General features: G+C 39.4%; 2 protein-coding genes across 3 annotated transcripts; one reads left to right on the top strand and one right to left on the bottom strand.

Moving 5' to 3' along the window:
* Positions 1 to 777: 777 nt before the first annotated feature.
* On the top strand, positions 778 to 9,738 carry pla2g12b (phospholipase A2, group XIIB). 2 transcript variants are annotated; one of them, XM_079842598.1, is made up of 4 exons: positions 778 to 1,257; positions 5,181 to 5,257; positions 6,672 to 6,837; positions 8,491 to 9,738. In XM_079842598.1, the coding sequence occupies exons 1-4, from the start codon at positions 900 to 902 to the stop codon at positions 8,607 to 8,609; spliced, it is 720 nt and encodes a 239-aa protein (XP_079698724.1). In that variant the 5' UTR covers positions 778 to 899; the 3' UTR covers positions 8,610 to 9,738. The 2 variants fall into 2 exon arrangements, with proteins under 2 accessions (XP_079698724.1, XP_079698723.1); XM_079842597.1 differs by having other exon boundaries at positions 788 to 1,257; positions 5,181 to 5,269; positions 8,491 to 9,597.
* On the bottom strand, positions 8,641 to 22,265 carry oit3 (oncoprotein induced transcript 3). Its single transcript, XM_079842596.1, has 9 exons — positions 22,060 to 22,265; positions 16,879 to 17,253; positions 16,675 to 16,788; positions 14,196 to 14,318; positions 13,988 to 14,110; positions 13,754 to 13,914; positions 11,504 to 11,913; positions 10,096 to 10,195; positions 8,641 to 9,968 (listed from the first exon to the last, which is right to left on the bottom strand). The coding sequence occupies exons 1-9, from the start codon at positions 22,112 to 22,114 to the stop codon at positions 9,804 to 9,806; spliced, it is 1,626 nt and encodes a 541-aa protein (XP_079698722.1). The 5' UTR covers positions 22,115 to 22,265; the 3' UTR covers positions 8,641 to 9,803.
* Between the last annotated feature and the right edge of the window lie 1,365 nt (positions 22,266 to 23,630).

The following is a 23,630-nucleotide window of genomic DNA, read 5'->3' as shown; positions in this document are numbered from 1 at the left end:
ATCTGATAAGAAACTGTGTGAGCAACTGCACATTCAGCGACAGACACACCTTTCTAATAACTATTAACTATGTTGACTTTGACAATCATAAATAATGTACAAACTTGCGTTAGGGTTCCAAATCAAAATCCCCAAATCCTATATATATATATATATATATATATATATATATATATATATATATATATATATATATATATATATATATATATATATATATATATATATATATATATATATATATATGTGTGTGTTTTTTTGTAATAAAAAATCCCCTAAATTCTGCCAGCTCCTTCAGCCTGACACTATGTCTTTTCTGACTAAACTGACAGTTTTTACTTAATTCTTAAAAAAAAAAGGATCAAAATTTATTTTAAAATAAAAACATGTTTATTATGTATTCAAGTTGCTGTACTGTAATAAGAAAAAATTGTACTTCATACATGCAATCACCATTCTAATTACATTATAATTCCATTAAATAGCAGAGCATGAAATCGGTCCTGAGATTACCAAGAGTGTGTCAATGGGGAAAATAGTTGAAACACAGCTCTATAGTCTGACAGATAAAATGACTGTGTGTGTGTGAGGAGATCATCTTGCAGGTGAAGTGTGAACTGCAGATAATGGAAGTTAAGAGGTGATTACACGGGGAGTGGGGCTGTGATTCACTGAGAGAGAGCAAGCCTTAGCAAGAGATTGGACCTTACCTTTAACCTTAGCACCAATCAATGCCTTGCTGTCTGCTTGATCTAATCACAGGTCAAAGTCCCTTCCACGAGGCACTATCAACAGTGTCTGTTTGTGCTGCTCACTCTTTTCCTCTAAGCCCTTCGACTCTATCCGTCTCCCCTTCTCCTTGGAGCGTATACAGACCTCCTAGGACCCGGTGCCACATCATGTTTCCACGTGCGTTACCGTTGCTCCTGCTATGTATCTCCGCAGGCTTGGCTGCCACTCTTATCCAGGCCTCTGTTGATGGGGCGGCAGTGGATTCTGACGGGTCTGTTTTACCTGAAGCTCAGGCTGGTGATGTTCCGAATAATGAGTACCAGGCAGAACACATCTTGATGGCAGATTCCCCTGTTGAGGGAAAACCTGCAGAGGCCCAGAGTACCACACAAGAATCTGAGGATGATTCGGACTGGGGCCTCGGTTCTCTCAGAGGGGGTTTCCAGGCAGTGAATGGTTATTTTGACTCTATACTAGAGCTGATGGGAGGCAAGGATGGTGTATGTCAGTACCGCTGTAGACATGGTAAGTGAAATAGTATCATAATCCTTTTCAGATCTCAGATTGTGTCACAAATGCTTTTGACTAAGACGATAACCATAAAACAGTTCACCCAGAAAGGACATTATTTACTCATTCTCATGTTGTTCCAAACTCATATTTCTTTCTTTTGTGGAACACAAAAAGAGAAGTTCTGAAAAATGTTGAATGTTCATAGTGATCAAGACTGTAGATTTCCAAAAGGGGTCATATTGACTACATTTAGAACACTTCTATGTCCTGTTTGGAGTGGATTTGGATTTAAGTTCAGCTAGTAAAATTTAGTTTTGCAAAGGTGAATATTAACTAATACTAATGAAAAACAGAATTAATGTAGTTGATCAGCTGAAACATGCCCTCACTGATATGTCCTCAATACTCATGTTGACAGACACAGTGTGGCATTGGGCAAGTCGATCACACCACTCTACAGATAACACTGATGAATCAGGACATTTCGTATGCCTATGCCTGAGAAAAAGTCATTTATTTATATCTTGACTTATTACTTTTCTGGTTTCAGAATGACAGACTTGCATTCTTTGCTTAGTTTTTCCTAAATGACTGTAAATGGAATGCAAATTAATAGAACTAATGTTACCAGAACAAAATGGAATTAATTAGCGATATGAGTAAGTGGACATTTTCAATATTCCTCATTTTTTTTGTTGCCTAAGGGCAATGAGTGTATTTTATTCGCTCAGTATTTATACACAGTCAAATTTGTCAGTATCTTCCTATGTAGTTTTAGCAAAAAACTTAATGTGGGTTCAAAAGTCCTACTAAAATGTGGCAATTGGCCCTTGACTAAATGCTAAAGCTAAGATAATAGAGTAGTTGTAGTAGACACTACAGTGTCACCTTCTCGTGCAATGATAAAGATCAGGCTCTGAATACCAAAAATGGAAATGTTTTATTTTTACTGTTGCACCATGCAGTCCATTAGAATACTCCATGGATTAATTAATGCATACATGTCTCCCATATACGTTAAACTGTTATTAATCAGACAATTAAAATTGTTACAGAGAAAATAATTACTATTTTTGTTTTTTGTTGCTTTGAAACAGTGATCACATATATTTTAATGACATTGGAATTCCCCAGGGCTCCGTTTTAGGACCTCTGCTGTTTTAAATCCATTTGTTACTTGTAGGTAATGTTTTCAGGAATTCGTTTTTTTAAAGGTCCCATGGCATGGATTTTTTATTTTATTATATAATGTATTCTGAGGTGTACTTATACTGTTAGTTTGATTTTTACATTAAAAAATGTTATAATTTAGCAATAAAAGGCATTTTTCCTATACTGATGTTTGCCCTCTGGCTGAATGCCCTGTTTCAAGGGGCATGTCTGCTGTGAGACTGTTGTGATTGGCTGAGGGGGCGTGGTTTAACGAAGTCTATGAGGCACAAGCCTGCCAGAGAGACGGATGTCACTTCTCATCAGTTCTCACAGCACGTCTCAGTTGAGTGAACTGTTGTAGTTACTAGCATATACTTCAGGTTATTCGTTTAATTCTAGTCGGAGGGACTGTCACTCATGTCAGAAAGTTAGTAACTTTAGTAAATGATGGTAATGAACGTTTAGAACGATTCAGTTGAACCGGACATCACTAATGGACCAGAGACGGAGCGATTGTTAACAAAGTTATATTGTAACTACTGAGTTGTGAGAGCGCTGTCAGCGCAAGTTTATTTTGTTTGTATCTGAGAGTTCTGAATAAACACGAGTCCCAGTCACGCCGATCCCGTCTTCCTCCTTATTCTACCAACTTTGTAACACATGTAATGTACCATTACAGCTGTCGAGATGAACGAGTTACGAGTAAGTGTTGATTATAGCATTATTTTTATATATTTTCCTATCATATGAAAAGCGTCAGTGACGCGCATTGAGTACACAGCGCAAACAAAGACACAACAGGGCAGTAATCCAGTTTATTGTGGGGATAGCTGGCAAGCCTAGCCCGGAGACCCTCACGCTTACCCCCCTTCTGCTTAATCTCACGCCGCGTTTGGTGCCTCCGCTGTGGGCGAGATGCAGTACTGGGGGTCGGGGATGTTGAAGGCCGACCGGCCAGTGCAGCCTGAGCTTCGGCGTGCGTGAGGTTTATCTCCAAAGATGTGGCTCTGCCGATGTTGAGCAGAAACTCACGACGGTATACACATTTTAGAACAGATAGACGCGACAAGGACGTACAAAAACACTGACTCACAAGATAGAAAACATCATTCTGTCGGGAGAGAGAGAAGCCGCAGCACGAATAATAAAGTTCTGTGTGAACTTGAATAATTAGCTACACATAAGAAATCACTGATCACAGATCAGAAGGAACTGAAAAAAGACTTCTGTTTTCATTTGTACACCCAAACACTGAGAAACTGCCAGCATTCACTCGTTCACAAGCCATGATCTCTCGAGGACAAACAAACATGGCTCGCATGGGCGTGCCAAATTCTCTGGGCAGAGGAAAGGGAGGTAACCGTTCCTGTCATGACGTCATAACAGGAAAATTCAAGATCAGCTCGTCTGGGCTGTCATTTTCTCAAAGGCAGAGAAAGACAGCCAGAACTCGGTTTACACCGATCAAAATTTCTAGCCACTTGGGGACAATATTCAGGCCAGGGTAACTCATATTAATGTTGAAAAACCTCATAAAATGAAAATTTCATGCCATGGGACCTTTAATAAACAAAAATGAACTGCGTTCTAGCCACCAAACACTGTTGCTGTGCGGATGAGCAGCTGGAACGCATTGAGAGTTTTCTATTTTGGATGAAAATGGTGTCGTGTAAGTGGCCCCAAAGTAAATAAATAATGATTTTATTACAACGGAAATTAATCAATCAAAACTTACTTTAGCTGGACAATACATTTTCTCTAAAGCTGATGTACAGCCAAAACAATCTCGCTTCTCATTAATTTCCCATTATCACTGTCAATCTATATTGTAAAAAGCGCTATAATAAATGAAGGGGACTTGAATAATAGCTAAGCGATACACAACAACTTTATGTTAGATATTTGTCAATAGATGTCTTAAAATAATAATACTGAATAATGAATTCAGTATTTATAATCAATGGGAGTGAGTACAGAAATTCTGAGAGGAATTTGCAGGAAAATGTCTTTGGTGTCAAATGTTAAATCTGTAGTACAAAACCATGGTGTTGCTTTTTTAGATTCTGCTTTTTGCATTGTCCCTTACTTAATAAAAGTTGACAAAATTGCATACGACTCAAGAAACTTTGTGAAGCCAAGTTAGTCCAGGAAAATATTAATGAAAAAGCAAAGTATGTTTTTGGTTTATTATACACTTTTTAAAATAAATGTTCTTTATAGGCATCTATTGTAGAAAACCTTTCACATCCATGGAACTTTTTAAATGCACAAAGCGTGACACTTCACATTTGATGCATTTTCGTTGAAATAACTGTTTCTTAGTTTTTTCTCTAATCCGTTATGTGCATTAGGGTTTTATGTTACATTTAATGTTGTTAAATAAACGTTTATTGCATTTTTTGATTTCATGTGTCTCACTATGATGGTGTTTAGTGTTTGTGTGTAACTTCTATATATTATTGTCCTCCTAAAAGCTGCTTGTGATGAGCTTTGATTCATCTTGTGACTCTCAACACCACTGTGACTGGTGGTTGTCAGTATATATCAAAGGTACATAACAGATATTAGTATTTCAATAGGTTGGTAATTTAACATTATTTCAGTTAATGAAATACGGTTATTTACTGTAAATTTAACCTAAATCTGTAAAACCTAAAATGTTGCTACCATATTTTTTACGGTAAAGTTCTGGCAAACACAGCTGCCGTTTTTTTACTGTGACTTTTAAGGGGCTTTTTTTACAGATATATTCTATATTCTAATGTATAATTTTTGTTTTTCAGGTAAAGCTCCTCAGCCTCGTGTTGGTTATCAGATGCCAGAACCCGATGGTTGTAGCACCTCACTTCTTGGTTTCCAGGTACCGAACAGTGTATGTGACCCTTTATCTCTACTAACATTAACCCATGGCCAGACTGCCACCTTCAAGCTTTGGTAAGATCCATCTCAATGAAGGACCTGTGGGAATCCAGCCTATGGAGTATGCACTGGTCAATGAATCAATCAAAGTTATAATTAAAGGATCCATCAAAATCAGCCTGTTTATGTTTACATGCTAGACAGAAGAAAAAATTAGATCATTTGTGCCTTGTGTATCTGATAACACTTGATAACACAAAGGCGACCCTGCTTGTTTAAGGGAAAAAGCACTTGGGATTCAAAGTACAGTGACACATATACAATTTTGGCCTTTAGAGAAGCTGCTATCTAATTTCCATGTTAATGGCATCAAATGAAAGAAAAAACATGTAGGCACTTAGTAGCAAGTGACTAGATATTCACAGTCAATTATGGTAATATATTTCAAGTAAACCCCAAAAAAACAGAGTTTGGTTGCTTTACATCAGACTCAGTCAGACTGTCCCTTCCTTTCTAACTGAATGGTTCTTGGCCATAGTAAGTTGCAATGTGGACCAGACCTTATAGCATTAAGTTAAAGGCCCGGCTGTGAAAGACTAGCACCGCACAGAGCAGCAACATTTCAAATATGTGGCTCCTAAACCTGAGAGACTAGCAATGACTCTGAAGAGTGAACATCCAACAGGTTCTGGACAGTTAAGTTTGGCATCCAGCCAAAGTGCCGACAGGACTGCTGTCAGGAAAGACAAAGCCAAATGTGTCAATTACGTTCCACACAAAGACTCATGGACAGCCCTCTGTGTAATTTCTGGCTCTCGAATAAATTCTAATTTTGAAGTTTAAGGTGTCCATTTAGAAAGCAGTTATAAAGGCAATATACTTGCATCCTCTAGTATGGGCGACAAATGTAATTGCCTTATGTTTCAACATTATGAATTACCACTAGCTATAACTAAATCAAGAGTTTTCATCCTTGCATCCTTTTCACACTAAAGATGGGGCAGGAGCTTCTTGCTAGATATTGCAATTCTGTGATACATGTGTATATGATATATACAAATATATTTGTAGGCTTTGTTTACATTACAAAGCAATTAAAATGACATTATTTTATATAATTATTATATAAAATAATTATATAATCATTACTGATGTACAGACTCACAATACATTACATTCAAGGGAGTACAGGTAGTGGCATTTTTTTGTGACTAACAAATTATTTGTGTGTCTGCACTTGTGTATGTTTGTTTGTTTAAAATGTATTTCAAATCTATTTAAACCAAATAATCTATTAACCTATTTTCCTTATACTGCATATTCCTCTCTCAGCATTGTAGTGTATGACTCTGGTTTTAGTACAACAGTGTGAAAGTTCTAATGCGCATGTTGTGTACTGTGCTGTTACTCCACAGTTTGATGTTGGTGTTCCAGCCATGACCAAATGTTGCAACCAGCTGGACATTTGCTATGACACCTGTGGCTCTAACAAGTACCGATGTGACACCAAATTTCGCTGGTGCCTCCATAGCATCTGTGGCGACCTGAAGAAGAGCCTGGGCCTCATGTCAAAGGTTGAAGGTGCGAAATACTCACATGCAACTCACACTTCATTGCTGTTACAAAACCACTAGGACACAAAAGCTATTCCGAAAGGTATACCTTAATAGTTCTAAAGCAGAAGCCAATGCCATAATGCATAGTGACTATTCTCTCTCTGAAAAACACCCATCCAAAATGGTGGGTAAATATAACTATATATGCACACTGATCAGGCACAACATTATGACTGACAGGTGAAGTGAATAACACTGATTACTCTTCATCACGACACCTGTTAGTGGGTGGGATATATCAGGCAGCAAGTGAACATTTTGTCCTCAAAGTTGGTGAGTTAGAAGCAGGAAAAATTGGCAAGTGTAAGGATTTGAGTGAGTTTGACAAGAGCCAAATTGTGATGGATAGACGACTGGGTCAGAGCATCTCCAAAACTGCAGCTCTTGTGGGGTGTTCCCGGTCTGCAGTGGTCAGGATCTGTCAAAAGTGGTCCAAAGAAGCAACAGTGGTGAACTGGCGGCAGGGTCATGGGCGGCCAAGGCTCATTGATGCACATGGGGTGTGAAGGCTGGCCGGCGTGGTCCGATCAAACAGACGAGATACTGAAGAAGTTAATGCTGGTTCTGATAGAAAGGTATCAGAATACACAGTGCATCACAGTTTGTTGCGTATGGGCCTGCAAAGCCGCATACCAGTCAAGGTGCCCATGCTGATCCCTGAAAGTGCCAAAAGTGAGCATGTGAGCATCAGAACTGCACCACGGAGCAATGGAAGAAGGTGGTCTGGTCTGATGAGTCACGTTTTCTTTTACATCACGTGGATGGCCGTGTGCGTGTGTATCGCTTACCGTGGGAACACATGGCACCAGGATGCACTATGGGAAGAAGGCAAGCCGGCGGAGGCAGTGTGATGTTTTGGGCAATGTTCTTCTGGGAAACCTTGGGTCCTGCCATCCATGTGGATGTTACTTAGACACGTACCACCTACCTAAGCATTGTTGCTGACCATGTAAACCCTTTCATGGAAACGGTATTCCCTGGTGGCTGTGACCTCTTTCAGTAGGATAATGTGCTCTGCCACAAAGCAAAAATGGTTCAGGAATGGTTTGAGGAGCACAACGAGTTTGAGGTGTTGACTTGGCCTCCAAATTCACCAGATCTCAATCCAATCGAGCATCTGTGGGATGTACTGAACAAACAAGTCCAATCCATGGAGGCCCCACCTCGCAACTTACAGGACTTAAAGGATCTGCTCCGAACACCTTGGTGCCAGATGCCACAGCACACCTTCAAGGGTCTAGTGGAGTCCATACCTCGACAGGTCAGGACTGTTTTGGCAGCAAAAGGGGGACCAACACAATATTAGGTCGTAATGTTATGCCTGATCGGTGTATATAGTTTTGTCTTCCGAGCAGCTAATTGGTTCTCTTAAAGCCAATGGCTTTGGCCAATCAATTGGTTTGTTCTATCTACACAACCTTTTTATTTCCATTCTGCACCGGCTCAACTCGCCATGGGAATTTCCCTAGCTCTCTCCAGGCTATATACACACACGTGTGTACAGGATATGTAGGATATATAGGTGGCTGACTATATATTGGAACAATAAAAGAACAATATGGATTGTCGTTTGTTATAACAAAACCCCTCAACCGCTTATATCCTTTCTTTCCCTCAGCATGTGAGACCTTTGCGGACACTATGTATAACACTGTGTGGACTTTGGGCTGCAGGCCCTTCATGAACGGCCAGAGGGCATCCTGCTATTGCGAAGGAGAAGAGAAGGACGAGCTGTGAAGACCTACAGACCACAAAAACACACCACAGTCAACACATAGAAACACTTTACATGATTAAACTACTCCACACAATGAGTCAGTATTACGATGAATCTCATTAAAACACACCCAGGTCATATTTCACCACAAAAACTCAAAGAAACAATTAGGCAACATTTTCATCCTAGATTCGAATTATTATAATCTTGTATCATACTATTGTGTTTTATAAATACTACTAATAAAACAAACATTATTTAATGTATGCATCTTTATTTTCTTTGCATTGCAGAATTATTATTATTTTTTACTTTTTAGTCTTAAAAATAGGCACATTTGATATTTTTGGGGTGAAATATGACCATTACATGTTCTTGACATGTTTATGAGATTCACCCCAGTAACCCTGGTGCTAGTGGATCCAATTTAGTTAAATAAAGAGTTTATATTGCATTTGTAAAAGTGTCAGTCCCACTAATATGTAGTGTGTGTGCTTGTGTATGGGCTTGTTATATAGGAAGATAATATCCATAAAAATATATATTGTCCCAATTTTATATGTACAATCAAAAAACAACAATATTTGTTCATGTTAATGCTAAATATTTAAGATTTACTGAAATAATGAAAATGTAAAAAACATTGTTCTAAACTATATTTAAGTTAAATATTATGATTTTGTTGAACCTCAGTAGATTAGTGATATTTATTTAAACAATGTTTTATTGTCTGAATATCATATGCTGAAAACTGAATTGTTAACCTAAGCCAATTTTTTTAATGTAATTAAACGTAGAATCAGTGTTAAACACTAACACACAGGAATGTTTATTGGCCTGTGAGAAACAATGTTGACTACAGCCTGAAAAAATAACTTTATTGGCTGTAAAATCACTTTATTTCCACCATCAGTAAAACCATGTTGAATGTAAATTATCCATTCAAGATTGTAAAATGAAATTCAGTTTTATTAAAATGCTCATGCTTATATTGTTAATTGCACACACATCACCTACAGTAGATGCATATTTTTGGTCAGGAAGATGAGGTTTATATTAATATAGTGTCAGAAGCAGTGGGACGAAGCAAGTAAGATGAGATTGACTTAAACAAATGCTCCTTATAGTACTCATAAATGTAAGATTACTAAAGTAGCCTGAAGATGGCGTTGTTTTCTTTATGTAGGTGAGAGATGTTATAGGTGTGTGTGGTCTCATGGATCTGGCAGTATACGAATGGGTCCACTGGACAGAACGTCTTGCTCTTGGTGCTGGTCGATCCAGAGATGTCGCCTCAAACGCTTCCTGCAGCCCTGCGTACAGCGAGATTCCCCTTGTGCCTCCCCACACACCAGCACACGGCAATGCAGGAACACCTCCTAACACACACAGTACACATAAAATAATTGATTTAATGACCCACTCATTATAGCTATACCTTATTAGCACACATAAGCACATGCACACAAGGCAGCTGAATTTCCCAGCATGCACTCCCCTACTCACTCTGTTGTCCTTGCCAATGAACTTGAAGACTGGGACCTGGTAGTGTTTGGAGAGCTGGTCTTTAGCCGAAAGCTGACGCACTGTTTCGTCTGAAATGCAGCTGGGAAACATAAGGCCATTAAAGCACAACCGTCTCTAAATATAGACTCCGCATTTGTAAGCAAGGTGATGTAAGCAATCTTTTCTTGAAATATCACACATAAATTATATCTATACATTCTCACAGATATATCACACTCAGGTGTCCTTGAAATTATCATTTGTTTAGTTTTTTAGCCAATTATACCCCTTTTCCACCAAGGCAGTGCTAGAGCTAGATCGGAGCCAGAGCCTAGTTTCAAATCGGTTCCTTGTGTTTCCACACCCAAAGCCCCAGCTCCGAGCCAGGAGAAGTGGTTCTCAAGTAGCACCAAAACATTGCTGGGCTAGAACAGGGCTAGAAGTAAGAACCAATTACGTCAGGCGCTGGGGGCGGGGTCAACAAGACCAACACAAACTTGAGAAATAGCATTTGTTGAATCGCCATTGTTGAAATAGCAGCTACTGGAGCTAACAGCTGCTGCTCGTTTGTAATCTCCGTCTATACAACTTACGGCGAACTGCATGAATGCGTTGGATTCGCTGTGTTTTTGTTGTGTTTTGATGCCGATGTAGGATCGTAAAGCCATGTGAATCAATAGTAACACAACGTTTGCTTTGTTGATGGAAGGCTTGTTCGCAGCGGTGCTGTGCAGACCGATCGCCGTATGATAACAAGTCCAGCGAGAGCATATGACTCCTTATGTTTTTGATTCACTCATGCGTTTTTTTATACATATATCATCCGTGGATCGGTCTGCGCAGTGCCGATGCATCTCAAACAAGCCTGGTGTATGTGTGTTTCCCGCTGCCCAGGGTTGCCAGGTTTTCACAACAAAACCCGCCCAATTGCTACTCAAAACAAGCCCAATCGCGTTTCAGGGGGGATTCCCCAGTAAAAATCACATTTGGGGGTAAAATATGTGTTTTTTTGGCATCGTTGCCTACTAAAATTCGCATTCCCGGGGCTAAATATCACATAATTGGGGTCGCTTCATCCCGCGGACATGAAAAAAACAGCCCGCGGCAAAACTAAGACTTGGCAACATTGCCGCATCACCTGGCTCTGTTGTGGCTCTCAGCATGTGGAAAAGCAAACGGTTTTTAGAAGGCTCCTCAGTCGAACCAACTATGAACTGGGACTAGCTCTGGCTCTGAATTAGCTCTAGCACTGCCTTGGTGGAAAAGGGGTATTAGAGAACACTACCTGACTCTAGGACGGTCTGATTCAGTGGCTAGTAAAATAACTTATAGCCCCAGTCATGGAGTATAGAGTATGGTATTGTGAGCATACAGAACCCTTGATATTTAAATTATTTTGAATACCTACCCATCTTTAATGAGGTAATATTTTAAGGCCTGGTCAGCCTTGGGGCCAGGTGTGGCAAAACAGCTTTCTACAAAGGCAGCAAGGCCCTCCACCCGCTCTCGAGGCTCAACGCCGAAGTACAACGAGTCACGCAACCGTAGTTGAGGAGGTTGGTTGTACGGTTCCGAAAATTCTGCGCTCTTAAACAGCTCCAAACTGAAGGGGAATATTCCTTCACTGTGGCCCGCTAACTCCAGCGCTGTGTTTCGACTTGGCAGGTAGCCATCTGACACTTCATACTGCCGTGGAAACTCACACGTAATTGGAAGCAGTAGTTTACTGGTGCGCACGATCAAATCACCATTGCTGCTGGGACTAGACCGTGGCAACCCTGTCACCAAGTTGGTGCCAACGATTTTGTCATCAATCACCTGAAGCAGAGAGAAAGAAAAACGATTTTCCAATACATTTGCAGAGAACTATCATGTCGACATGTTTGACAGTTTGCCAACTATTTTACTTCAGTAATTTTGAAAGTGAGTGGGTAAATATGTAGGCTGGGATTTTATCCATTAGGGTTACATTATGAAAAGTTATGGAACCACACCTGGATGTGAGTTTGCTGTGGATTTTAAAGGAAAATCACTGGCAAGGACTGTACTTTTGATGAGACTTTTTAGTGCAGCCCTAAACTTGCTACTTTGAAATGATACTTATTGTGAAAAGCACTAAACAAATAAATTAAATTTTACTTTTTGACCAGGCTGTAGAGGCTGAAGGTCAGGTTAACCCTCTGGAACATCACAGTATATCCCAATAGTAAGGTTTTTTTAGGACACTAGCATGATTTCGTATTTTTGCAATAATGTTTAATACATTAACAACACTGCCCTTCAATTACCGTGTTAGTCAAAAATCTATTTGTGTATTGGTTAATACTAACTAATCTATTTTAGTCATGTGACCTTTCTGCTCATCTGCCATATTACCATCAGCGGGGCAAAGTAATTACAGTGAATAAAAAAACCCCACACAAACAGACATTTTGTCTAGCCATCTCTGTTTGTTTGTTTGTCACTGCATGGTAACCCATACTCAGAATTTGTCTTCTGCATGTAACCTATCCAAATTAGTGCACACACATTAGGAGCAGTAAGTAGTGAACACACACACACACTGCAAACCATAGACACACACACCCGGAGTAGAGGTCAGCCATTTTTGCTGTGGCACCTGGGGAGCGATTGGGGGTTAGGTGCCTTTTCATTTCCAGCCAGTATTGAGAATCAAACCCACAACCTTCAGGTTACCAGTCTGACTCTAACCATTAGGACACAACTGCCAGACAATATGATGGATATGTGGAGAATGCCTCATGATTGCACAATTAACGTCAGGGTGTGTTCACACTTGTAATTCGGTTTGCTTGGTTTGTTTGGTCTGGACCAAAAAAAACCCCACACATTTAGTCCTGGTCCACTTAGCGTTCACAGTGGCATTTTACTACCGAATCTAAAAATACTGAACCTAAAGACATAGGGATAGGTTCACAAACTGATTGGCCAGCTTTTATTTTGTATATTTCGCAACGGAACATACCGAACATCCAAAACAGTGCTGTGTGCTGGGCTAAACACGCTCGTTGTATGTGCGTAGCCAACATATGATGGTATTTTGACCAGCTGAGAACTCATGAAGAACTTATAAAATGTGTAAAGGAGTCAAAACAGCGGCAAGAATGCCTCAGTCACACACACAAACTAAGATCTGCTGCGAGGAGACGTGGTTCTGCATGCACTGAACTGTGATGGGCAATATTGCTATGGCAAGAAAAAACAGGTATGCCTAAGTTTGCCCTGTTTTTGGTTCATTTACATATATTTGATCCCTATTGCATTCATATTTCAGTCAAACCACACCAGAGTTTTTTTTGAAGCGGACCGAGACAGCATCTTTTCAGCGGTCTCGATCCGTTTGTTTGGTGTGCACCAGAGTTCAGAGGCAGCATTCACACTTATTCAAATGAACCGAACTAAGAGGACAATAAGACCAGGGTTCAATTTAACCAAACTATGCCAAGTGTGAACAGACCCTCATTTAAGGAAAGGAAAGACATTGTGCAGATGGAGCAATTTTATAATTAGATTACAAAGACAAAATTATTTTATTTGGACTAACGTGAACTTATTAATCATGTACAAAAACACCAAAAACGGAAGTAAACAGAGACAGAGACAAATCAAAGCTTGATAGATCCATAATAGTTTTTACCTGGACCACAGTGCCACAGGTCTTCAGACTAAAGTGGAGGTTAATGTGAGTGCCATTGGAAATGCCTCGGCAGGAAATGTTAGACAGGAAGAGGTCAAGTCCTCCCACTAGGTCTTTGGGAACTGAGACCTCTATGGAACTGGGATCACACTGCACAGGGACTGCACACAAAACAAAATGTCAAAGTGAAGCCAACAAACCCTGACAGAAAGGCAAGAGAGAGGTTTAGCTCACCCTGACACGTCCGTTTGTCCTCTCCCAACGTCAGACCCCAGGGACAGTGACAGTAATATGAGTTGTCCTCTGAGGAGCATCCATGGCTACAGCCTCCATTCACATTATCACATCCTTCAGTCTCTACACAGAACCACAACAACCACAATGCACAAGTTAAATGAAAGTCTGCCCACATTCAGGATGTTCTGTCTTACCACGTTCTTACCTTTACAGCTCTTCCCGTCTACGTCCAGTACTTTACCAGGTCCACACTCACATCGTCGAGAGCCCTTGGTGTTGATGCATACTTCTGCACATCCTCCATTCCCTTTCTCACATTCGTTTACATCTTACACATACACCAGATCAGAGTTAAAAACAGAAGCAGTTGAATTGAATGTGAGGTAGAAACAGGTGGAGCTGTGGCTCTGTTCTAAAAACTAGAGCTACCTTCAAAGGCTGCATCCTAACTGAAAAAGACTGATTTGGAACATATATTGGAACATACACGGGATTGTCTATATGAAGGACACATGCAATGCTACTTTAACCTTTGTCTGTATACTTTATCGGAATGCTGCCTTAACATGCTCCCTCTGTAGGGAGATCACTGTTTTGCAACAAAGCCAGTGATTTCTGTTCTGTTGGCATTGACAGTGATTAGTTAAGTTGTTCCTGAAGGGTCAAAAGGTTATGAAATGCTAACAGAAAAGATTTAAAGACAGGTACAAAGAAGATCAATGAGGGGACATGTGCTTGATGTCCTTTATTATATCCAATCCAGTAAATGAACACATTCAATTACACCTAATTGTTTTCACTTATTCCATTCACCCCTTATTGTCCTACTATAACTTTGCCCTTCAATACAGCACTTAAAGTTGACACTTTCTCCTACCAGCTTATGAAGTAGGACTGCTTCATGCAAACTGCTTTCTGTGCAAATTAAGCAACCTGATCTCAAAGAATTCCGTGAAATTAACACGGGTCCCTTAACTCAAAATCCATGGCAGTTTCACGGAATCGCCGAAAATTCCGTGATGGGTCCACGGAAGTGATGCCTATATAAGTCAATGACAGTATACAGACGCGTTGGGCATGGTTATCATCATGAAACTATGATTTTTGCCATTATGACATGGAGTGTGATTCTCGATTTAATCAGCCAGCATAATTTTGTGTTTTTTTACAGTATTTAGACACGTTTTGAAAACGTAACCCAATCCCTTCCCTAAACCTACCCATTTGTGTATTATAAAAAACAGGATATAACAGACAGATACGACTGCAGGCACAATTTATTCCAAAAGTACAAATATTCCAAGTGTTCCGAGGCCAAACGATTAATTTGTGTGAAGAAAATCCCCAAAAGCGATCAGCAGCGTCGAGTCCATCCGCCAAAGATCAAAAATATATTTCAAATTTGCCGCCGGGAGAAACGTAACGTCAGCTTTGACAGCATTGGCTGTCGTATGTCTCGTGACCAATTGCGTCATTACGTCGGCTTCAATTGTAAAATGCCATTGGCTCTCGTGTGTCTCGTGACAGATTGCGCCACGCTCAAGAGTCGTGTGTATTATTTGAATCAGATATGAATGAGTGTGTTCACGGAGCGGCGGGATCATCATTTTAGCGATTAAAACATTAAGATCAACTCTGTTCTTTACATGAAGACATCTTGTGACTTCAAAAGACTTGGAATGCAACATGAGTTAATACTTTTATACTGTTTTTGGTCAGTTTTTGCAATAAATACCTGTGACTGTACTTGTATTTGCCTGTTATGTGTTTTATATTGTTGAGAGTGGGTAGGTTTAGGGTAGGAGTGGAGTTAGTTGCTCCAAAATATAAAAGTAGCAAATAAATATTCATAAAATCATGTCTGCTTTTTACTGTCATTGACTTGCATAGGAATCACTTCCGTGGACCATCACGAAATTTTCGGCGATTCCGTGAAACTGTCACGGATCTTGAGTTAAGGGACCCGTGTTCATTTCACAGAATTCTGTGAGATCAGGTTGAAATTAAGGAATGTTTTGAAGGGTCTGACTCTTCAAATTAAGGCTTGAATTCCCCAAGCGAAGTAATACATGAATGTTGGAGGATCTTTAAAGTACATATTCTACATTTGAACAATGTTTCAAATGGGTCAGAGTGTGTCAGGCTACTTTGCCCTATACCAGGGGTATCCAATCCTGCTCCTAGAGGGCCAATGTACTGCAGAGTTTAGCTCTAGCTCAAACCCACCAGCCTGGAATTTGAAGATCAGCTGTTTAAGAGGAGTTTAATCAGGGATGTAGCTAAACTCTGCATGACAGTGGCCCTACAAAAGCAGGGTTGGACACCCGGCGCCCTACAGTCCTGACCTGGACATCCATTTACCCTTAGCCTCTGGCTGGTCTTGTAACAATTGCATACTTGTCTTGTTCTGCAAGACAAACTTCACAAATTGTGCCCTGAATTTAACCTAATCTTTTAAAATGTTTAAAAAACCCTGAATTTGCTGGATAATTTGCACCCTGTTCTTTATTTTTTTTACCTTTAAAAGATTTTGCTGGCTGCCTTTGTACATTAATGGATTGTTTCTCATTAATCTTGTTGTCTCTTTCCCATTACTGCAAAAGCCCTCTCTCATTCTTATCGCAATATAACTCTCTGCTCTATAAGTATTTATCTTGCCCAGGCTGGACCACACTGTTACTCACCCAGACATGTCTGTGCATCAGGGCCTAGAACCGTTCCCTCAGAACAGCGGCATTCTGGCTCGATAGGACAGTCAGCTCCATTACACTCAACCTCATCGCATATGTCATAGAAATCTATGGCGACACACATAACGAAACATCTAATGGAGGTCAATTCTCAACCAACATGTCAGAAAGACCTAATGAGGCAGTAGGAAGACTTACGGCCACAGTAGACGTGGAAGCAGACAGAGGGTCGGGGTAGGCGGTAAACATAGTAACCCTTAGCACAGGCCTTTACATCCACACTAGCTGTCCAGTGACAGCAGTTATTATTGAAGCTAGCACAAGCAGGTAGGGTGACAATGCCATCACTAGGCCGAGGGTGACTGCCATTCAGCCAGATGGGGGCATGGGTACCACAGTGGTTCTCATTGATACAGAAGGTTGGCATAGCATCCCCAGCCATCCCTGTAAAGCGATACCATTCCCCCGCCACATGTCGGTCGCACAGAGGGACTCCCGCAGAGTTGTTGACATGGTAGTCAGTATTCCGCCATGGTTCGTTCAGACTGATATACGCCGAGCAGGGATCTAAGGCTGATCAATGACAGAGAGAGGTAACAATTGGTCAGAACTGGTCAGCACATTTTATGTTACATACTGGTGTCACCACCAAAAATGTCCTCTCTTTCAACTTAATATGTAGAGACAACTATAAGTTAGCCATGTGGAGGGGACAATCTGTTAACCAAAGGTAGATGAGGGTTGTGTTTAGGAAGCATTTGCGTACTTCACTAGTAAATGATTTTAACCTCTTAAACTCTGTGGACTTTGTACAGAGTGTCGGAAATGACATCATCAAGTATATACTTTAAATTTTAAATGTCTGTGGAGGAGCTCTGACTTCTTATGTGGTACCATTTGTAGAGTCTCTACTTTCTGGAGACATGCATCACTTTGGCATTTGTTTTACACAAAGTAACTTATTTCAAAACAAAGCATCATGAAGCTTCGAAGCGTTATGAATCACTGAGTCGATTCAGCAGTTTGAATTGCCAAATTTCAGCAGTTTGGCGGTTTGACACGCGATCCGAATCATCATTCGGCTCAGTGATTCATAACGCTTCGAAGCTTCATGATGCTTTGTTTTGAAATCGTCATCACTATGTAAGACGTTATTTAGGGGTTTTTTTGCGCACAAAAACTATTGTCGCAGATTCATAAAGTTATTTTAGAACCACTGTAGTGAGATGGACTTTGTAACGACGTCTTTAGTACCTTTTAAGGGTCTTGAGAGTGTAGTGTACCATTGTGCCAATGGAGGACTTTCAGAGCAATCAGATTTCAACTAAAATATCTTAATTTCTGTTCCGAAAATGAACGGAGGTCTGACGGGTGTCGAACGACATGAGGGTAAGTAATTAATGACAGAATTTTCATTTTTGGGTGAACTAACCCTTTAACTACTATGTACTAACATTTTAATTAATCATTTGATACAATGCACTTATTGTGTACATACATATTTTTACATTGTACTTACATTTAAAAAAATACCTGCATGTAATTACATCTGTAATTAATTTCTGTAGTTAGATTTGTAATTACACAGTTGACACTTCCCTTTACACCTAACCCTACCCTTAAACTTACCCATCCCACCACACCTGTCCCTAACTTTACCCGTATCCCTCCTCAATATCAGCAAAGGTGTTTTGCAATACAATTTGAACACAGTAAGTACATTGTACTTATTTTTTGAGTACAACCTAATATAAAGTGGGGCCCTTAAGGGAAATATATTTTTAAAATTTGGTGATGCTAGAAGCAAGAAACACACTTAACCATAACTAACTTAAATAACTAACTTAACCAGTAAGCTTCACTTGAAAGATGAGCTGGTCAACAAGCTTTTCCAGTTTTTAAGTTTTGTTGGTAAGCAAGATGCTCCACCTGCTTGGCCACCATGGATTAACCAAGGATTAAAGGGTTAGTTCACCTAAAAATTTAAATTCTGTCATTAATTCCTCACCCTCATGTTGTTCCAAACCCGTAAGACCTTCGTTCATCTTCGGAACACAAATTAAGATATTTTTGATAAAATCTGAGAACTCTCTGACCCCTCCATAGACAGCTATTTAATTATCACTTTCAAGGCCCAGAAAGTTAAAACAGTCCATGTGACTCCAGTGGTTCAACCTTAATTTTATACAGTAACAAGAATACTTTTTGTGCAAAAAACTAACAAAAATAACGACTTCATTCAACAATTTATTCTCGTTTGTGTCAGTCTTCTACGCAGTTTACGTTGGCCAGCTCCTGTGTCAGCATCACACGCATCAGTCAAGGTGCTTACGTTCAACAGCATCGGCCAATGGTAAGCCGGCATTCTGCCACAGCTCTGACGTAACTCGGAAGTGCTGCACTGTTTACACTACATCAACAACGTAAGAGATTGACACAGATGAGAAGAAATTGTTGAATAAAGTCGTTATTTTTGTTTGTTTTTCAATTCTTGAGGCTTCATAAAATTAAGGTTGAACCACTGGAGTCACATGGACTATTTTAACGATGTCTTTACTACCTTTCTGGACCTTGAAAGTGTTCGTTAAATAGCTGTCTATGGAGGGGTCGGAGAGCTCTCAGATTTCAACAAATATATTCTTCAGTCTCACGGGTTTGGAACGACTTGAGAGTAAGTAATTAATGACAGAATTTTCATTTTTGGGTGAACTAAATATCTTTTTCAAAAATGAAAATTGTCATAATTTATTCACCCTCAAGTTGTTCCAAACCTGTATGAGTTTTGTTCTTTTGCTGAACACAATATAAGATATTTTGAAAAATGTTGGTAACCAGTAAATTATGACAAAATTTAAATTTTTGGGTGAACCACCCTTTAAGTAGATATTTTCAGAAGTGGTTAGAGGAAAGCCTAATATTCTGAACGTTGTCTATTGTGTTTCAATCAGAGCAAGATGACTAAAGCAGCACAGATCAGTCTTGCACCCTATATTGACGAAAACCGCTTGTTTAAAATCTGTCAGTGCAAAACTCTTTTGCTTCAGTTGGTTGGTAGATTTCAAAAGAAGGCTAATCAATACTCTACACTGCACCACTGCTCTCGACCTAACACTCGCCACAAATGAATTAGGTCCTTATATGATGTTGGGCTGCTCTGCTGGACCATGTGGAAATGAAAAATGAAGCCGCATAAGGTGTGAATGACCATTAGTCAGGAAGCATCACCAGCTTGATGAGGCATGGAGGGAGAATCCTTTCCACAGTAAATTATCAACTCAGTTAAAATAAAAATTGGCAACAACACACTGCCTTGGCTCATGGGGAATTTATACAGGTCTAGAATCAACTCTCACAGGCCATCTCCAAATCATCCCAACAGAGAGCATTTTGTGCAAACACACACCTTCAAGCAGATGGACATTTTGAATGGACACATAATGTATGCATTTAAATGTGTTTTTTACATTTTCTGAAGGAATTGACCACTAGTGTCCAGATTGGTTGCAAGAGATTGTTTACTGGCTCAAAGCAAAAGAACCCCATACGTCTCTGATATTCTGGTTTCTATATGGCTCATCTGATCACTTAGACAAATGTTAACATCTCATCTTAACATGTTCCTTGATTTAAGGGTATCATTCTGTAGTACAAACAAGTTGTGCATCAAAGTTTAATAATAAGGGTTAGAGGTTTATTGTAATAGTGCCTTAGAAGACAACTAATGTCACACCCAGAGACATTTCTCAATCTTTTTGAATGTAAATAATAGTGTAGTTCTATCAGCACAGGCAGACTGTAGATAGTGATATCTATTAGGGATGTTCGGTTGATACAAGAACAGCTGGAGGTCAAGGATAAACGGATGTTCAGGTCAAGAATGTTTGCTGTAAACATAGTATTCCTGGACACCACTATAATAAATCATGTCCTCTTTCACATCTGCTGCATATCCACACACACACACACACACACACACACACACACACACACACACACACACACACACACACACACACACACACAACACACGCACACACAATTCTTTATCACTTCAAACATTGCTAATTTCTTGGGCATCTTTTGGTATATTAAACAATGCTGAAATTAAGGATATTTCTTAAAGAAGATTAACATAGAATTTTACTATTATGAATAGAATAGAATAGAACATTAACTGAGACAAAAGTATTTAACTGTACTGCCCGAAAAAATAAATAAATGATATATAAAAATGAAATAAAAATCTTTAAATCTTTTTTTTTTCTACAATTAAGAAATAATTACATTACACATTCTTATAAGGTGACAGTTACACAAGTTGCAAGAACTTACTATACAGTAATAACAGTAAATTAGGCACAATTACAAGCAACTACGCCTAAACCAAACTTAACTACTTTGGCTCTGGGACTATTTGGGGGATTTCCGCCTGGATTTCATAAACCACTGCAAAAAGTGATAAACATGTATATAACCCCCTAAAAAGAGGCACTTTTTGATTTTTTGAAAGTGAGTTTTGAAAGTGTGTAACTCAGAAATTACATAAAAATGGTCATATTCCTCCATTCAGATTCATTTGAATAAATCTTGCATAAAACATGATCAAGACAAAAAAAAAAATTCCAGTATTTTCTGGAATTTAGTGGAAACAGCCAAAACTGTCTGCAGGGTGCTAGAAAACATAGGGCCTGAGCTACACACTTTCAAACATTAATTTATATATATATATACATATAAATAAAAAAAGCGTCTCTTTTTTGGGGGTGTTATACAGCTCAGGGTTTCCTGTTAAATTACATTTTGTATTTAGACCACGCATGTGGGTATAGGAAGCTTTTCAATTTAGGCGTAGGAGTAATTTAGTGTAAATAAGTTACTTTGTGTATATGAGGTCAGAGCTCCTCCACAGACATTTAATATTTTAAGTATATACTTGATGATGCCTGTACAGGGTCTGCAGAGTTTAAGAGTTTAACCCTGACCTAAACCCTATCCAAGATATCACACGTAGTAGTCTTCAAGATGACTTTTAAGGAGCACTTTCATAATTACAACAAACATGCAAACATCATAATTACTATTGCTCATATTACATTTTTTAACATAACTTAATAACTACAGTATAATACCTCAAATCTTTGAACCACAGAGACCAAAATATCATAAAGACTTAATGGGGAACTATATTTCCCCCCTAGCAACCACGTAGCAACACAGTGGAACCATTCATAACATGCATGATGGTGATGACACCACTCACATGACCTTCAAAGAAATGGTGTTATATCAACACAACAACAACATGGTATCCTTTGGAATGAAGCTCAAATAATAAGCACATAATAGTAAGCAGTGTACATGTAAATCATAAGTGCTTACCTATGGCCTGTGCGGTATTCGCAGCTTGTAAAAGAAAAACCAAAGTGAAAAGCATGTCCAGGGGTAGAGAGGAACTTATTTAATGAGAAAGTCACAGATGTAAACCTAGTCATTCCTGTCTTGACACTTCAGTTTGTGGAAGAGCTTTGTGGTTTAATAGTGGAGTCTGTTATCTCTGTCATTATGAGGGATGGGTCTACTAACACAATGACTGTAAATATTTTGTTTGTTGTCTTCCCATGGACAGGACATCTATCTCACCTTGACCCCTTCTCCTGTCCCCTTGTCCCCTGTCTATGAAAACCCACCCGTCCTGAAAGAGACAGGACCATCCTCTCATTGTTACTGGAGTCCGGCTTATCCATCCCACCCTGATACATCATCCAGAATCCTTTATCATTCCACCCACCAGTCAACCGCCTACAGCAGCTGACACCACATGTGCAGATGTGATGCACTCTAGCAGACGGCATATTAAGAAATTCAGGAGTTTGATCCCATGCTCCCTGTAGAACTTCCTATAGGTGTTATTGGCTCATGGCTCAGGCTCATTGGCTGTATCCACGGAAGCTCAACACTTAGATTAGAAAACTTACACACTAAAAAATGCTGGATTGTTTCAACCCATGTTTGGGTCAGATATGGACAAACCCAAATGTTGGTTTAAATGTTTTAATTCAATTTTAAACTCAACGACAGGGTCCATTTTATATCCAACCCAGCCTTTTTTAGAGTGTATGATCCAATCTTCAATGTTCTTTAGCCATTTCTTCCATTTTTTTCTTATTTGCAATGTCAGATGTGGTGTTTTCTTTGTAACCTTGCCAAAAGGCCAGTAGCAGTTTGTCTTGTCCCTTTTTCGGCTTCCTGCTGAGAACCAGTGAGGGGTCTGTTTTCCAAACCACAGACCCTGATGTAGTTGTCCGTTTCTTTATTGTGGATCCCACCGTCCACTTATCAGTCTCTCTCTGTCCTGGTTAGACCCAGTTTGATTTCAGACAGCAGTGCAAAGAATGGCCTTTATCTCTCAAAAGAATAATAGACTGATGCGTTACTAAAGGAATATATATGTTTTTAGCCATATTTAACCAAAATTAGTTTTGATTCGAAAGTACCGAAAGTGTATAGCTACACTGAATTGCAGTTTCCACACTTCATTTAACAGCCCAACTATTTTCACATGTGCTAATTATAAGTTTATCAAGTTCCAAATCAGCACATTAGAAGGGTTTCATAAGAGTATGTAGCACAAGGTTTTCATAGACAGGAGAAATGGCTGCTAAAGACGAGGCTTTGCCATATGGAGGACTAGGAGTGCCACTTAGAATCAATTCACACATGAAATTAGTTTCAACAGGAAACATAGCAAATGAATCGGAAATGCAGTCATTGACAGCATTATAAATAATGATTTGTAATTGAAATAATGATTGTGTTCTTCAAACTTTGCTTGAAAACAACCTTCTGCAGCAATTACAGCCTTGCAGATCTTTGGCATTCTAGCTGTCAAGTTTTTGAAGGTAATCTGAAGAGATTTTACCCCATGTTTCCTGGAGCATCTCCAACTAGAT

Source organism: Gobio gobio (assembly GCF_949357685.1).
Source record: "Gobio gobio genome assembly, chromosome: 18".
NCBI lineage: Eukaryota > Metazoa > Chordata > Actinopteri > Cypriniformes > Gobionidae > Gobio > Gobio gobio.
The sequence above is the reverse complement of the archived record's forward strand: the minus strand, read 5'-3'. Positions and strand labels throughout refer to the sequence as shown.

Bases quoted from the DNA above. Each gene is read 5' to 3' on its own strand.
- pla2g12b (XM_079842597.1), top strand. From the start codon at position 900: ATGTTTCCACGTGCGTTACCGTTGCTCCTGCTATGTATCTCCGCAGGC. The intron at 5,270-6,671 runs GTATGTGACCCT...GTTACTCCACAG, and splicing joins GTTTCCAGGTACCGAACAGT to TTTGATGTTGGTGTTCCAGC. The intron at 6,838-8,490 runs GTGCGAAATACT...TCTTTCCCTCAG, and splicing joins CCTCATGTCAAAGGTTGAAG to CATGTGAGACCTTTGCGGAC.
- oit3 (XM_079842596.1), bottom strand. From the start codon at position 22,114: ATGCTTTTCACTTTGGTTTTTCTTTTACAAGCTGCGAATACCGCACAG. The intron at 16,789-16,878 runs GTAAGTCTTCCT...GTGTCGCCATAG, and splicing joins CTTCCACGTCTACTGTGGCC to ATTTCTATGACATATGCGAT. The intron at 14,319-16,674 runs GTGAGTAACAGT...TGTATGTGTAAG, and splicing joins TGATGCACAGACATGTCTGG to ATGTAAACGAATGTGAGAAA.